The 17,829-nt window shown below is 43.6% G+C and overlaps 1 protein-coding gene across 1 annotated transcript; it reads right to left on the bottom strand.

The window, feature by feature from the left end:
- Positions 1 to 7,988: 7,988 nt before the first annotated feature.
- Positions 7,989 to 17,597, bottom strand: LOC128584478 (small G protein signaling modulator 1-like). The gene is made up of 4 exons (XM_053589405.1): positions 17,189 to 17,597; positions 15,954 to 16,063; positions 13,172 to 13,301; positions 7,989 to 8,077 (listed from the first exon to the last, which is right to left on the bottom strand). The coding sequence occupies exons 1-4, from the start codon at positions 17,205 to 17,207 to the stop codon at positions 7,989 to 7,991; spliced, it is 348 nt and encodes a 115-aa protein (XP_053445380.1). The 5' UTR covers positions 17,208 to 17,597.
- Between the last annotated feature and the right edge of the window lie 232 nt (positions 17,598 to 17,829).

The raw sequence follows: 17,829 nt of genomic DNA, 5'->3' as shown, positions 1-17,829 counted from the left end.
TTAAATGTATTTATAAAAAGTGTCTAGGCCAATTCTGAGTATGTGGTTGTCACTTAAATATTTTATTTTATTATTTTACTTTCTTTTAGATAGAGTCTTGCTCTGTTGCCCTGGGCTAGAGTCCAGTGGCATCATCACAGCTCACCGCAACCTCAAACTCCTGGGTTCAAGTGATCCTCCTGCCTCAGCCTCCTCAGTAAGGATTCAGCTGGGACTAAAGGCGTGTGTCATCATGTCTGGCTAATTATTAAATCTTTTAATGGGAATGTACACTTTCTCTTTATCTTCCTTTCCTTTTTATAATGCCCCCTTTTTCTTGGAAAATTTGAAAATTATTCATTTCCCCATCAATTAGTAAGTGTCTATAAGTACAAGACTTTGTGTCAGTGTTGGGAAGGGGGATTGAGGAAGTTAAGGGCAAATAATCACAATGATGTGGAAACTTTTAGTTGGGGCACATGAAGCTCTTTACAGCCCAGTTCCAGCCACTCTCTTCAGCCTCTTTCTTGTCACCACCCAACCCCTGTGCCACTCCCTTCAGCCACAATGCACTGAGCTTTGGGAGGCCTCTCGATACCTCCGTATCTTTGCACGTGCTGCTTCCTCTGCCAAGGATGCTGCAGTCCACCTGTTAGTTTTGCCTGTCCTGACCCACTGCCCTCCTTTAGAAGTCCCAGTCTTCCCTGGGGGTTATTCTCTAGCCACAGGGTCTTTAAGGTGGACAAATGAACCCTCCAGGACATTCAGTCCTGGTCAGAATGATTGATTCATGGGCCCTATAGAAGCCTGCATGCCGGCATGGAGGAGAGCAGAACCATGAGATGGACCTCTAAGGACTGCATTTGAATACCTGGATCCAGCCATTCCTGAACTCTTCCTTGCAGGAGACAGGGTCATAGGCAGCTCCAGGCTGACCTCCCCCTAGCTTAACTGCCCCAGAAGAAAGAGTCAACTTCCTTTTCCTCTTCTGGTACATACTCATATAAGGAGGAGTCTGATTGGCCAGCACTGGGCATGTGCCCATCGCTGACACTGACTGGGAGAGGCATGCTGGCAGTCTCACTAGAAGGCCCATAATTATAGTGGAGTAGGTAGAGTTTCCTAAAGGGTGGGGGAAGGTGGTTGCTGGTACCAGAATTGAGGAAGGATGCTAAGCAGACAGAAGCAGTCAGTGGCCAGCTCTCTCTTTAAGGGAGGCTTTATTGTCCCTATTTCACAGAAGTGAAAATTGAGGCTCAGAGGTAAAGTCACTTGCCCTAGGCTGCACAGCAGATCAGTGGAAGAGCTGGGATGTGCACCCAGCAAAATAGCACCTGGATTTGCTCGCTCTGCCCCACACAACCAGCTCACCTTCATCAAACTCTTTTTGGCTTCAAATGCTCACCCAAGAATATCCATAAACACCCCCCGCCCCAGGAGTGATTCTATTACTCTGAAGACATACAAATAACAGAGAATGCACCTTGTATTTATCTTTCAGAAAGAATAATAAGCAAAAACAGAGTTTAAAAAAATTTTTTTGGTAAAGTAATAGAATAGCCAGAAAGCCACCACACAGCGTTCAAATGGATTACAAATGCAGCAGTTTATTTGGAATATCATTAGAAGCACCTCAGTGCAAATCGGTCTCATGAGGGACTGTTCCTTGAGCCCTAGGAAGTTTCCAGAACAAAGAACAGCAAGTGGAAGCCACCAAGTAGCAGCCCAAACTAAGGGCATGGTCACCTGTTGGCATTTGGTATGTGCTGCTTCCTCTCCTGTAATGGCCCCCGTGTTCCTTAATTTTCCATTTGAACTGTTTCAGCAATGCCAAAAGGTGTGATTCTCTACCCCATAAAGCAAAATCATTTACAGAAAGACTCCATCTTTATTTGGTAGTAGACAGAGACATTTCTCTATTATCTTCTTTTCATTAAAACAAGGGACACCTGTTGTTTGAAAGGAGCCCTGTACCTACAAAGTCTAGAAATCATCGTGCTCACAAATATGAAAAAAAAAAAAAAAAAAAAAAAAAAGGCCAGGAAGATAGTGGAGGCTTCTTCTACCACATCCTAATGTAATGGAAAGTGTCCAGAACCGCACGCTCCTGTTACTGGAATTGTGCTAGGCTGACAGTCAGAAATGGATTATCAAGTTGGCACTTTAAAGAACCTCAAATTGTGTTCCTCTGGGGCAGTGTTTTTCAACCTTTTTTTTATCTTATAGCACACTTGAACCCTTAGTTAAACTTCCATGGCACACTTAAATTATGTTGATCCAAAAAAAGAGTAAAAAAAGAGAACACACTTATTGTGGTTTGAACTCCTTTCAAAAATAATTTAATGATCTTGAAAAATTTTTGAGGCACATCTAAGAAGCTTTCATAGCACACCAGCGGGCCGTGGCACACTAGTGGAAAATCACTGCTCTACAGTCTGTATCTGTCCTGGGAGCAAGCTGTTAATGTACCCAGTGGCTTGAAAGTAACGAAAAAAGGAGACCTGGGGGCCCTTTCCTGATTCAGCAGAATCAGAGACTCTGCAAACTGCAGACTCAGCATGGATGCTCCTCTTGCCAAGAATTGATGGCCTAATCACACCTAACTCCAGTGTTTCTTCAAGACTAGCCTTACAGGGCTCAGCGCTCACCCCCTTCTGAGTTCTCTGTAGTTTCAAAGACTCACTTTCTCTTAAGTTTCACAGATTCACCAGAATGGGTGGCACCAGTGCCTCAGTGAGTAGGGAGCCGGCCCCATATACCAAGGGTGGCGGGTTCAAACCCAGCCCTGACCAAACTGCAACCAAAAAATAGCCAGGCGTTGTAGTGGGCACCTGTCGTCCCAGCTAGGGAGGCTGAGGCAAGACAATTGCCTAAGCCCAAGAGTTGGAAGTCGCTGTGAGCTGTGATACCAGGACACTTTACCGAGGGCCACAGAGTGAGACTCTGTCTCTTAAAAAAAAAAAAAAAGACAAAGACTCACCAGAAAACCTGAGATGGGAACTGTGGGGAAATGGGTTTCCAACGCTGTCCCCAGGGTTGCCGAGGGACCAGGGTTCCCCAGAAAAGGGGGCTTAGAACTAAATCCAGAACCAATGGAAGCGTCGTTATCCCATTTCATGGACGTGAAAACTAAGGCCACACAGCCATCGATAGCAGATCTGGAATCCCAAATCATGGCTCACCAAACATGTGGACAAGGATAAACAACATTTTAGTCAGTGCAGTGAGAAAGTCATTTTTATTTTAATTCTCCTTTAAGTCCTCCAAGAAGAAAGCCTCCTTGATTAATGGGTCTAATGTCTGTCAAACTCAAAAGAGTATCTGATAAGAAGAGAAGAAAATCTCCTTCTAGACACCTATAGTCCCAGCACTTTTCCAAGCTGACAGGGGAGGATCGCTTGAGGCCAAGAATTTGAGTCCAGCCTGGGCAAGATAGTGAGATTCCATCTCTATAAAAAAATAATAAAAACTAGCCAGGGGCAGTTGCACCTGTAGTCCCAGCAATGTGGGAGGCAGAGGCAGGAGGATGGCTTAAGCCCAGGAGTTTGAGGTTACAGTGAGTATCACTGCACTCCAGCCTGAGTGACAAAGTAAGACTCTTGTCTCTTAACAACCAAAAACATAAAAACCAACCCAAACTAAATTGCTTCCCACCACTGTTCCTGACTACACCCTCACCTCCCCTCCTCCTGGACTCCTGGGAGAGAAGGAGAGAAGGGAAGAAAGGCGATGAAAGAATATGGCTTACCATGGTTTCCACCCATTCTGCAATGGAAGGCGAGGGCCCCCCAAACTCTTTGTAGGAAAGGGCTTCTCAACTGCCCCATGACCCCCCTGTAAGCCAAAGGGAAAGCTCTAGTCTAGGCGAAAAGAAAGTAGATGGCTTAGAAGGGCCTTCCCCCTGCTGTCTTTTCCAAATGAAAACCAGCACAATTGGCTTGGTGCCTGTAGCACAGTGGTTACGGCGCCAGCCACATACACCAAGGCTGGTGGGTTCAAACCCGGCCCTGGGCCAGCTAATCAACAATGACAACTGCAACAAAAATTAGCTGGGCGTTGTGGCGGGCGCCTGTAGTCCCAGCTACTTGGGAGGCTGAGGCAAGAGAATCGCTTAAGCCCAGGAGTTGGAGCTTGCTGTGAGCTGTGATGCCACGGCACTCTACCGAGGGTAACATAATGAGACTATCTCAAAAAAACAAAAAAGAAAAGAAAATCAGCACAATTCAGGTAGAAAATGTGGGCACAAGACTCTATTCAAGTGCTCTTTGCTACAAGGAGAAGCAGAAGCAGGGGGAGAAGGAAGAGCAGGAAGAGGGAGGCAGTGGCGGCCACGATGCAGACGGCACCCGGGCACAGGACCGAGACCGCTCGATCCCCACTAGGTCAGGACAGTATGCCTCGTGAGTCAAGATGTATCTTCTCACGTCTACTTCAGATGCACGTGCTTAGGAAAGTCTGGACAAAAAGCAAAAATGTTCTCCTGGGATTTTTCCCTATAAAATACATTGTCAATAACCAGAGGCCAACAGTGCATGTAACCAGCCATTTGTGCACACACAACAGGTGCTCTGACGTTCCCCGGGTCTGGCAGTACCAGGTGGCTGTAAGCCATAGTGGAATCCTCCAGAAGGAGGGCCACATGGACCGAGTTAAGGATGAAGTCAGAGAAATGAGACTGGGGACCTCAAAGCACAGTCGGAACACCAGGACCCGTCTTTCTTCTGAGAAACTTCCCTCAGGAAGAAGCAAACCTTCCAACTAAGAGAGCCCCCAAATGGGCTGGATAAAGGACAAAGGCAAATCCCACTGGGCTGCTTCTGTGAGTGGCTTCACACTCAGCTCTGCTGGGAATCTTCCAAGAAAGCAGTGATGGGACACATCCAGGTACCTGATGTCATCTGTACATCTCTGCTACTTTGTAGGCATAATTTGGAAATCTAACTTTCTCTATATACAACCTGAAGTTTTGATGGGTGCTCATTAGATTAAATCAAGCTTTAATTTTGTAGTTGAAAACCAGACATTTCCATCAGGGTGGCCATATTTAGAAACTTCTGGAGGTGAAGATCCATACACAGGTCCCCATTGCCTGATGACTGTGGTTCTGAATGGCAGCCATGAGTCAGAACCAGAGATGCCTAGCAGACGGGTGTATGGTCTGTGGGGTGAAAGAGGTGAAAGGTGAGCTAGCTCAGCAGTCAGGATGCAGAGAGGCTACTTACGGGTATGCTCCCATGTCACATGACTGACTGACTGGGGACCCCCGTGGTACACTAGACCTTGGGGGATGTGGAAGACAGTTTACAAAAGTGGCCTCAATTATTTCCCTGCTTGTATCCATGCTCCTTTTCAATGTAATGTTTCAAAGCCCCCTATTAGGAAGTGGAATCTTTTTTTCCACCTCTAATTGTAGGCTCAGTTATGTGACTTGCTCTGACCAACAGAATGTGGCAGTCATGACTTTATGCCAGCGAGGCTGGGCTGGTAAGAGGCAGCGCCTGCTTCTGCTTCCTTTCATGCCATTTGTCATCAAAGCCATGCAAACAGGCCAAAGCTACCCTGCAGGAGGATGACAGTCACATGATCTAGTTTCTTCCACTGGCCCCAGCCAACAGCCATCAGAAATGGAGATGCCTATCTGTCCATCAGCTGACCACAGATGCATGAAGGAGTCTGTCTGAGACCAGAAGAACCTCCTAACTGAACCTAGCCCAGACTTTTGACCCATAGAATCATGAGGTAAATAAATGGCTATTTTAAACCACTATGTTTTGGGTGGTTTGTTATGCAGCATCCCTGTGGTAACAACTGACTGATACAAGGGATGTGGCGTGATTCACCTTTCTGGGGAAAGGCCAGACAACCGTCATGAGAAGCTGACCCCCATCTGGGGTCACTAAGGTGGAAGAGAAGGAACACAGTCTTCAGAAGCAAACATTTCTTTCTTCCCAATTAAAAAAAAAATTAAGAAAAACCCCTAATAATGAAACAACAACCACAACAAAAAAAGCAGATTGACATTATTTCTCTGTTTATATATATTTCTCTCTATATAGACACAACTCTTCAGCAAACATTTACAAGATATATGGGGCACGTTGGGAAAAAAGAGGGCACTCCATACACAGAACAATTCCCACGCATCCAATTCCAGGACACAGACACACACCATATACAAAAATCTGAATAAGCACGATAAACAAAATATATATGAATTATTCCAAATCACAATCACAGATGCTCTCCAGACACCACAGAAGGCAGAGAAGACATCTTGTGCTGTACTTTAAGACTAGTCTGTTAAAAAAATGAAGAAAGAATCAGAAGGTCTGAGACTTGGGTCTTGCTAAAATAACATCCTCTGTAGAGAACTGCTGAGTGGCAAAATAGGACTTTCATCCCGAGGGGCCTTTTGCACCTTTCTTCCTATCTGGGGAAGCTGGGGGGCCGGGGGGGCAGATGTAACTGTAACAGTAGCAAGAACATTGACCACGTCCCTTTCGCTTTGCTGAGGTGGAACGAGAGGTGGGACTGGTGAGATTACTGTAGCTTCAAGTCTCCCGGGGAGGGAGTTCTCTTCGAGCAAGGCCCCACATGGCCTCTGCCCACCTGCACCTCTCAGGGCAGAGGCTGGGGGTTCAGACGAAGCTGCAGTTGCTGCAGCAGAGAGAAAGCTTGACAAGCACACAGGGCAGGGATGCCTTCCATCCTGGTTTGCTCTGGGTGGAGGACTGCCCCTCTGCAAACACCTCAGGAGACTGCATTTCCTATCTCGTCCCCGCTCCAAAGTCCCACGTGACATTCTTTCAGCACCCTAGAGGGTCTATTGGGAAAGACCCTTCCCCCCTGGTGTCCACCATTTCCTCCTATTCTGGGTCCATTCTCAGAACAGAGGAATTGTCAAGACTGCTCTATTAAAGGGAGAGGAAGGCAGAAAGAGTAAACTAGTTCATGTGCAGTCTGTTTGTGGATTGGTGACTCTGTGTGAAGATGTGGAGGTGGCCGTTCCCAGATTTAGCTGTTCCCTGGCCCCGGTTCATCAGCAGGTGTTTCCTAAGGAAAACACATACCACACTCTACGCTGGCTGACCTCTGCCTTCCTTTTCCTTCTAGGTCCTGAGTAAGCTTAGAGAAAAGCCAGCCTCCTTGATCAAGAGGCTTTCACCAAACACATGCCTTTCCGAGACTCAGTATGTGGAAGAAGAGGCAAGGTCCTCCCTTGGACAAAGGCAGCAGGATGTGGATTCTGCCCTGACCTCTTTGGGCAGGACCCAAAGACAGTGGGGAGGGAGGTACATTTGTAGCCTTCCTCTAAGCCAGTGGTTCTCAAATAGGGGCAACTGTGCCCTGCAGGGGACATCTGGCAATGTCTGGAGACGTTTTTTTTTTTTTTTTTTGTCACAACCAGGGTAGGGATAGGGAATGGTGCAACTGGCATCTTATAGGTAGAGGTCAGAGGTGCTGCTCAACATCCTACAATACACAGGACAATCCCTCTCAAAATAATCACCTGCCCCAAATGTCAGTAATACTGATGGGGAGAGACCCTGCTCAGAGCCAGTCTGTGGCCATGTTCTGGAACATCTCCCAAGGGCCCTTTCAGAGTGCAGAGAGTCCCATAGACTTCTTCTACACCAATTTCAAAGCAAAAATTCCCTCCCAAAGTCTCATCTGACAAGACAGCTCGGAAAGATGGAGAAAGAAGAAAAGGACATCCTTTTGGAGACCAGGAACGGCACCAACAACCCCCAGCTCCCACAAGGGAGAAATGCCAGACGTTTCCAGGCAATCTTTGGTCAAACCCCGGAAAGTTTAAGGCTGAACTGAAGGGATACCCCGCGACCCCATCCGCCCAGCAGCCAAAGTCAGGTTAGTTTCTCTTGCACAGAACTCAGTGCACTTGAACAGACGCCAGGCCCTGGCTTCAGGGATAGCCTCTGGCAGGGAAGAAAAGAGGGCAGGGGACGGGCAGTTGGTGGCTCGCTGGCACTGCCCGGGCGAGGTGCTCCTCACTTGTTCTGAATCAGAGTCTGCACTTTGTACACCAGGTCCCGGGCCAGCTTCAGGACTTGCTTGGTGTTGTGTCGCTCGGCCATTTCTGAAAGAGGAGAAGGTGAAATATCATGAGCCTCCTTCTGTGTGCAGCCTGGGGATACATTTCTAGCCCCTGGGGAGGGTATCTGGAAGCAGAGACTTTGGAGGAGGCCTGTACCTCCAGATCCCACTTTCCTCATCTGTAAAATGGGGATTGTCAGAAGAGCAGCTACATCTCAAGGTCACTGTGGGGATCGAATGAGGTTGGTTCACAAAACGTGCTTAAAAAAACATGACATCATTCCTCCCCTCTACTACAAACGGAACTTGTGAAAGCAATGCCAGGCACACAGCAGATGCATAAAGATACAAAAAAAGAGGAGGTAATAATGAGAGTAAAGGAGAAAGGAGGAGAGAGAAGGATGAAAAAGCAAAATAACAATAATAATAATAATAATTTTATCAAGAGTCACACAAACTGCAGACCTGTAAACCAGAGAAATTCTAAATTTAAACATTAATCTTAAAGAAACTATTTTGTAGAGGGGGGAAAAAGCCCAAAACAGAACAACTAAGATTGTGGGTGCTGAGATACTTTAGAGTGCTACAGTGAACTCACAGGGGCACTGTGGAATATGTAAGTTTTGAGGGGAACACAGAAACACTCCACCTTTATTGAGCACCACATCAACTGCTAGCTGGGGTGAGTTCACAAAGGGCATGACATTCCTATCAATTCCCTTGCATTTTTGCAAGCTAGATTTTCAGTGGTCACTATGATAAAAAGCAAGCACTACGTGAAAATCGATATGGAGCAGAAAACGAAGGTGGTAGTGTTCAATCGGCTACCGAGGCTTGAGAAGTTATACAAACCTAACACGTGCGCACACCCCATTAGTAAGTAATCGTACTTATAGAAGAATAAAAGTGTTATTTTCCTTCAATGTATGTCTGTTTTCAAATGCCATTAAGTTGTTAGGACATATAAATACTTATTAAGAGGTTTGGACCTAACTGTTTACTAAATGCAACCTTTGACCTGAGGTGCTGTAAACATTTTATAGAGACACTAGGGATGCCAGGAATTGAGCAAGTTTGGGAACCTCTACACTAGTGATTTTCAACCGGTGTGCCACAGAACACTAGCATGCCATGAGAGGATCTTAGGCATGCCGCAAACATTTTTCAAGACCATTAATTAAATTACCTTTTTTTTTTTTTTTTTGACTGGGGCTGTTTCAACCCACCACCTTCCGTATTTGGGGCCAGCGCCCTACTCCTTTGAGCCACAGGTGCTGCCCTAATTAAATTACTTTTGAAAGAAGTTCAAAGCATAGTAAGCATGTCCTTTTCTAATTCTTTGTTTGGATCAACATAATTTAAGTATGCTGTGGAAGTTTAAGTATAGGTTCAAGTGTGCTGTGAGATAAAAAAGGGTTGAAAAACACTGCTCTACACTAATATATGAATAGCCTTGGGTGCTCAATTACACCTTCAAACTGAAAACAACCTAGATGCTAATGATAAGAGATGGTTCAGTAAGCTATGGGACAGTTACGAGAGGTATATTCTATAGTCTTAAAAAGTTATCGTATGGACTCTGTCTCAAAAGAAAATTATTATATGGAAGACAATTTTTGAAATAGTAAAAAAATTGTAATAATAGTAAAAAAATAAGCTACATACATTTGGATTCTGTGATGGTAAAAACATAAAAATATACATGACTGTGGTTTCTGGGAATGGATCCTAGAGTAGAAAAAGGTCCTTAGTAAAAAATCAGGTGAAGTCGAAATAAAACCTGTAGTTTAGTGAATAGTAATGTGCCAATAGTAATTTCTTAATATTGACAAATATTCCAGGATTGTGTAAAATGCTAACAGTCGGCAAGGCTAGGCAAAGGGTATCATTAACTCTCTGTACTATTTTAAATCTAAAACAGTTCTAAATCTAAAATTTTAGTAGATAAGGAAAATCCAAAATTATTTCAGAACAAAAAGTTTACTTAAAGTAAGAACCCTCATAACGCATCAAAAGTGCCATCAAAAGCGTGGTGGCTCACGCCTACAATCTTAGCATTGTGGGAGGCTTAGGCAGGTGGATTGCTTGAACTCAGAGGAGTTTCAGATCAGCCTTAGCAAGAGTGAGATCCTACTAAAATAGAAAAACTAGCCAGGCATTGTGGCTACTGGGAGGCTAAGGTAAGAGGATTGCTCAAGCCCAGGAGTATGAGGTTGCTGTGAGCTATGATGCCACAGCCCTCTATCCAGGGCAACACAGAGACTCTGTCAAAAAAAAAAAAGTGACATCACAGGTGGCCTTTTTCTTCTTTTGGTTTTTCTATAACCTTTTTCATTTTTTAAAAATGTATTTAATGCGGGCGCCTTTAGTCCCAGCTACTCGGGAGGCTGAGGCAAGAGAATCGCGTAAGCCCAAGAGCTAGAGGTTGCTGTGAGCCGTGTGACGCCACGGAGCTCTACCAAGGGCGGTACAGTGAGACTCTGTCTCTACAAAAAAAAAAAAAAAAAAAAAATGTATTTAATGGAAGGTTTTTTTTTTTTTTTTTGTAGAGACAGAATCTCACTGTACCGCCCTCGGTTAGAGTGCCGTGGCGTCGCACGGCTCACAGCAACCTCTAACTCTTGGGTTTATGCGATTCTCTTGCCTCAGCCTCCCAAGAAGCTGGGACTACAGGCACCCGCCACAACGCCCGGCTATTTTTTGGTTGCAGTTTGGCCGGGGCTGGGCTTGAACCCGCCACCCTCGGCATGTGGGGCCGGCGCCCTCCCCACTGAGCCACAGGCACCACCCTTAAAAATATATTTAAAATAGAGACAACAGTAGCAATAGCTTTCACTTATGGGGCCCCTCCCATGAGCCACGTGGTGCAACTTACCCATGTTGTCTCATTTAATCCTTTGGGCATCCCTGGGAGGGAAGTGGTGTTAGCAACATTTTATCTCTGAAGGGGCCCAGAGATGTAAAGTCATTTGGACGGGGTCACACAGCTCCTGAATGGCAGAGCTGAGATCAGAATTCACATTTGTCTGGTTTCAAAGGCTGTCCCTTTCTCATGCTTTTCCTATACATATCAACCCTCTGAAGCAGATGCTGCTACCCCATTTCACAGATGAGGAAGCGTGTGTTTAGAGAGAATGAAAATGTATTGTCCATTGGCACAGATGGTTAGTGGCAGGGCCAGGCTTTGTCCCTGAGCTTATTTCAACACCCATGATCCCTCTGCCAGATGCCTGAGAAAAACATTTTCAGCATTACATAATATCAACTTATCCTTTTGAGAATAGTCAAATAGTCAATAAGAAGTGAGAAGAACCCTTATCATCCCCTTCACCATGAATCAATTTCAGCAACTGTCCAACCCTCATGAATGGGGCCATACAGAAGCGTGCACCCACCACAAGACAACCTAGTCATGCAGGTACCATTAAAGAATTTGATGATATCTGTGAAATCCATGTTGTTTTCCAAAATGATGTCTCAGTAGACTTCCACCAGAGCCAGTGCGATGAAAAGGACATAGTGGGTGGATGAGACATGTTTGGCTGCCCAGATAGTCTCCCAGACAGAGAAGACATCATCATAAACGAGTTCTATGGAAACACAACACACATGCATGGGGAGAGAGTCAGCAACAGGGCCCATGGTGCTGCCCTCCCTTGTGAAAATCATTCTGGGAAAATCCCAGGCCAGCTCTGATTTGTGCTTCTGTGCTGGTGCAACGGATAGAGCCCAGGCCAGGTCCAAGAGACCTGGACTCTGTCATTTGACAGAAGCCTCAGATTTACCCATCTGTAGAATGGGTTCTGTAAAGCAGGTGGGTTCTAAGTTCCTTCCAGCTCTGATACTCTGTGAGCAGAGGAACTTGGCGCGTCCAGGTTTGATTTACACAGACCTGTCCCTGCCCTGCCCTTTGATCAGAGTTCACCCCTAACCCACATCTCCATCTCCATTAGCACCTATGGAAGTGTCTCTAAACCTTGTCTCCCAAGCACATAGGCAGAGCTGGTGCTGCCTCTGATTCTAGTAAAGAGACAGAACAGAGCAGGGGTTAAAAGCAAGGCTTCCCATGTCCAGTAAACTCCTGTGAATCCTTCCTCCAGTACTCGCTAGCCAGGGGACCTCGGGCTAGTTACTTCTCTATTTCCCTCTTTCTTTCCTCACCTGGAAGGTGAGTGAAGCTGATAGTAGCAGAGAACCAAAGAGGTAATACATATAAATGGCTAAGCACAGTGTCCATCAACTAATAAACCCCTTCATATATATTAGATGTTATTATTATTACCTTCCCCTACGTTTGCACAATGGCAACAGCGTGCTGTGTGATATGCATCACTTCCAAGTCATGTTTGAAATGCGTACAGAATAACCCCTGCCCGGTGGGCTTTACAAGTCCCGGTCCCTGATAAGCATCATTACAGAAAGGAAGGGAATAGGCTTTGGGAGTAGACAAAGGTGTATTCAGATCCTGGCTCTCCCAGTCCTAGCTCTGAATGTCATTCTTCTCAACAGCACTTTCCTCATTGGTCAAATTTGGATTTTTTTTTTAATTTCAGATTAATAGGAAGGTACAAACGATTAGGTTACAATGCTTGCGTTGTTAGGTAAGGTCCCTGTTATAGTTGTGTCCTGCCCCCAGGAGTTGGGTCATGCGCCTTACATTGTGCCCACTGGGGGGAGCTCACTGGTCTCCCTCCCCCTCCCTTCTTCCCCTTCCCTTCCTTTCTCCCCCAGCTTGAATTGAGGTTTTCTCATGTGTGGGCATGTATTAGTTCATCCACTGTCTTCATATCAGTATTTGATTACACTGGATTCTTGCTCCTCCATTCTCGTTATACTTTACTAAGAAGAATGTATTTCCATTCCATCCAGGTTAATACAAAAGCTGTAAAGTCCCCATCTTCTTTTATGGCTAAATAGTATTCCATGGTATACATATACCACAGTTTGTTAACCCATTCACGGTCAAATTGGGATCTTAACAGCACCTACGGCAGAGTGAATAGACTGTCAGAGCTCCACACACGTGTGCCACTTTCCTCTGCTGCCTTTGCCCCAGCACCCTTCAGGCACACCTCTACTATGTCTTTTCCCGTTCAGTTCTGCTATAAATAGTCTAGAAATAAAACCTCCAGTGTACCTCGCTTAAAATCCAGCAGGAACCAGCGATAGCAGAAGTAAAAGTGAGTGTAGTCCCCATTCTGATGCATCAGTTCAAATAGCTCTGAGTGCAGGATCTGTTGGAAGAAGGAAAGGGCAGCATCAGCCTCCTGAGAAAAAAAGTTGGAGCAGAGGGGACGGTTGAATAATAGTGGCACATCTGCACAACATATACCAGTGGGGTTAAAAACATGGGCAAAAGATCTGAGCAGACATTTCTCCAAAAAAGATTTATAAATGGCTAACAAGCACACCAAAGATGCTTAACATCATCAGTCATTAAGGAAATACAAATCAAAACCACAACAACATACCCACTTCATACTCATAAGCATGGTTAAAATCAAAATGATAGACAGTAACAGGTGTTGGCAAGGATTCAGAGAAACTGGAACCTCATGCCCTGCTCCTGGGAATGCAAAATGGTGCACCTGCTGTGGAAAGCAGTCTGGCAGCTCCTCAGAAAGTTGAACATGAAATTTCCATGTCACTCAACTCCTAGGTATAACCCCAAGAGAAATAAAAACATAGATTCACATAAAATTTGTACATGAATAAATGTGGGTAGCAGCATCATTTGTAACAGCCAAAAACGGAAGCAATTTGAATGTCCATCGACAGATGAATGGATACACAAGAAGTGGTATATTCGTATGATTTAATTCAATATGACCTGGTAATAAAAAGGAAAAAAATTCTAATATATGGAACAATGTGGATGAACCTTGAAAACATTACACTAAGTGAAAGAAGCCAGTCACAAAAGGCCATATATTGTATGGTTCCATTTACATGAAATGTTTAGAAAAGCTAAATCTGTATAAAGACAGAAAGTAGACAGCGGCTTCCAGGGTTTGAGGAGAGAGAGGAAGCGGAGAGTGACTGCTCATGGGTAAAGAGCTTCCTTGGTGGGTAATGAAGATGTTCTGAAATTGGTGATGTGTGCATAACTCTATGAATATACTAAATACCACCGAATTCTACACTTTACAAGGATGAATCGTATGATATCTGACTTATATTGCAAAAGAATTATTATTTTAAAAAAGGTGGTGGAAGAATGTCTCCAGCTAACAGATATGCTGTTAAGTGAAAAGATAAAAACAGCAGGTTCGAAATAGTATGCACAAAAATAAGGGGGAAATATGTGGAGTTAAGATTCTAATTATGGAAAAAATAGCCGTATAAAATGGCAAAATATATAATAGAACAGGTAATTCATCAGAATAGTAGTCCAAATAAACAAAAAAAAAGAAAAAAGAAAAGATATTCAGTTCTACTGTTAATCAAGAAAAACGCAAATAAAATCCCAACAGGATGTTCTAATCACACCCAAGATACTGGTGAAAATTAAGATGTGTGACAATATCAAGTGATGATGGATTGTGTCAAAAAACCCTTCCAACACTGCTCTTGAGCACAGAAACTGGTGCAGTCACTTTGGAGGCTGAGCGAGCTGTGTCTGCTGAAGATGCGCACGCTCTCTCTGACCAGCAGTTCCACTCCAGGGACCTGCCCTCTTGCAACACTCTTGCATGTATTCACAGAGAAATGCACACAAGTATTTCAGTACAGCACTGACCAAAAACAAAACCCCAAAATTCCCCAAAGCAAAAACAAAACAAAACAAAATGAAAACAACCTAAATGATCACCAACAGGATAGTGGATTCAAATAAAATGTGATATAAAGTGTTACACTCTTGAAGTGCATGACTGTACTTCCAGGAATTAATTGCACTGTTGGGAGTGAGCATCGCAAACCTGTTACTGAGTATAAAAACAAGCTGCAGAAGAATTTATACCATTTACAACTATTCATGTAAGTAGAGGAACTTGAGAAACAATATGTAGTATTAGATGTTATTTAGGATTATATGTGTATGCTTTAAAGAATTTTAAATAATGCATTTTAGTGATAAATGTCACATTCTAGAAAGTGCTTACCCCTAGGACGACAAAAGTAGGGGAAAGCCTACATGAAGGCTGAGAAATAAATCTGTAGTTAACGTTCTATTTCTTGGGCAGGTGCAGGTGGAAACGTGGGTATTCATTATATTACTCTTTCTACTTTTCTCAGGTCAAAAGGATTTAGTAACTTTTTTTTTTAACTCTACCAAGGAATCTTTCAGAGCTAATGTGATTAAGGATGTAGCTCCACTGCTTGTTCGTAGATCATTACGGGTCCCTATTATTTACTTGGGTTAATACATTTCCATTCCTTCCGCTCACAGGGGTGAATGTCTCAATTCATCTGGGAGCAGATACACTATAGATGCTAAAGAGCTAGCATTTTTTATAGCACTTCTCAAACTTGAGCTTGCATCGAAATCACCTATGGAGCCTCAAATGGCATGGATTCCTTGGCCCAACTCTCAGAAATTCTAATTCAGTGGGAGACCTTGCCTAGTAATTTGCATTTCTAAAAGTTCTGAGGTGAGGCTGATAATGCTGCTCATGGACTAGACTCTGAGAGGCATTGCCAGACATTGGGCTAAGATCTATAAATGCATTAGTTTGTTTCATTTCCCTTGTAAGTGTAAAAATTTACTGGGAATCACATAAATAAGAAAATAAGCCACTTTTACAGATGAGAACGCTGAGGCTCAGGGAGATAAAAGCCTATGAGGCTGGACAGCTAGTGAGTAGCCGAAATAGGACTCAAACCTATTGAGTTGGCTCCAAATTGCTCACTCTTAAGCCACTAAGATACACTTACTGTTTCTCCAAAAAGTCCAAACAGGACTAGATACTGGCTCATACCTGGATCAGTGACCTCATGTTTGCAAAGTGCGTGTCCATGGCGCCTCCATGGGGGAAGTTCTGGTTCATCCTCTTCATGAGCTCTGTGAAGCAGCTGAAGGCGAGGGCTTCTTTTTGCCTTTTTATTTTTTTTATTTTTAATTTTATTAAATCATAACTGTATACAATGATATGATTATGGGGCATCATACACTCACTTCATATACCATTTGACACATTTTTATCACAGTGGTTAACATAGCCTTTCCGGCGTTATCTCAGTTACTGTGCCAAAACATTTACATTCTACATTTACCAAGTTTCGCAAATACCCCTGTAATATGCACCACAGGTGTGATCCCACCGATTCCCCTCCCTCTACCCACCCACCCCCCTTTCCCACTTCCCCCTATTGTTAAGTTGTAGCTGGGTTATAGCTTTCATGTGAGAGTCCCAAATTAGTTTCATAGTAGGGCTGTGTACATTGGGTATTTTTTCTTCCATTCTTGGGATACTTTACTAAGAAGAATATGTTCCAGCTCCATCCATGTAAACATGAAAGAGGTAAAGTCTCCATCTTTCTTTAAGGCTGCATAGTATTCCATGGTATACATATACCACAATTTATTAATCCATTCGTGGATCGATGGGCACTTGGGCTTTTTCCATGACTTAGCTATTATGAATTGGGCTGCAATAAACATTCTGGTACAAATATCTTTGTTATGTTGTGATTTTTGGTCTTCTGGGTATATGCCCAGCAGAGGAATTACAGGATTGAATGGCAGATCTATTTTTAGATCTCTGAGTGTTCTCCATATATCTTTCCAAAAGGAATGTATTAATTTGCATTCCCACCAGCAGTGCAGAAGTGTTCCCTTTTCTCCGCATCCACGCCAACATCTCTGGTCTTGAGATTTTGTGATATAGGCTAGTCTCATTGGAGTTAGATGATATCTCAAAGTAGTTTTGATTTGCATTTCTCTGATGATTAAAGATGATGAGCATTTTTTCATATGTCTGAAGGCCGTGCGCCTGTCTTCTTCAGAGAAGGCGAGGGCTTCTGAGGAAGCAGCACAGGACAAACAATCAGCTGTATCATTGCCCAGGGGACAGGGGTTCCCAAAGTGATGGTCTAAGGCCCAGAGCTGGTTCAAAGTCCACAGCCAAATACATAACTTATGGACAATGCAGGACCAAGAGTATTCCATTTCAAGGGATGCTTTCTAATCTTAAATTCATTACATATTTCTCACCTTGCAGGTTTTGAAACATCTTCTTTTAGGAAATGATGGCTAACAGCAGATGCTCTTGTGAAGAAGATCCTTATTTGCTACAATGAAAAACTGATAATGTTTTGTTGGTCCCAAACTTCCCCCCCCCTCTTTTGCCATTCTATTGGTTCCTGAAATTCTCAAGTATGGGAACCATTGTACTTGCACAGCAATTGTCAATACTGGAAGAACTTTTATAGATGATAAGCAAAGAAAAGGCCAGATAACTTTGTGAAATGCTTAGAATATCTGCTGCGTCAGGAATCACTACATGTATCTAGTAAGTAAAGGTGCTGACAAGTCCTGCAATTTGTTTTGTTTAACTCAGTGTTTCAAAAACTTTTTGAAAATGGTATTTTATTTTCTCTTAGCAATTGATAACTTTGGAGAAAGCTACACTAGTCTGAAGGGTTCTCAAAGTAGGATATCATTTATTTTTTCAAAGTCATTTTTTAGAATAGTTTAAGTCTATAAATAATTGAGATGATAGTAGAGTTCTCACATACTTCACATCAGTTTCCTCTATTATTAACATCTTAATATTAGCACTACACCTTTGTTACACTTAATAAACCAATGTTGATGCCCTTATTAACTAAAGTATATATTCAGATTTCCTTAGT

The sequence above is a fragment of the Nycticebus coucang genome, chromosome 4 (genome assembly GCF_027406575.1).
Source record: "Nycticebus coucang isolate mNycCou1 chromosome 4, mNycCou1.pri, whole genome shotgun sequence".
In the NCBI taxonomy this organism is placed as follows: Eukaryota; Metazoa; Chordata; class Mammalia; order Primates; family Lorisidae; genus Nycticebus; species Nycticebus coucang.
This window is presented reverse-complemented; position numbering and strand designations above follow the sequence as displayed.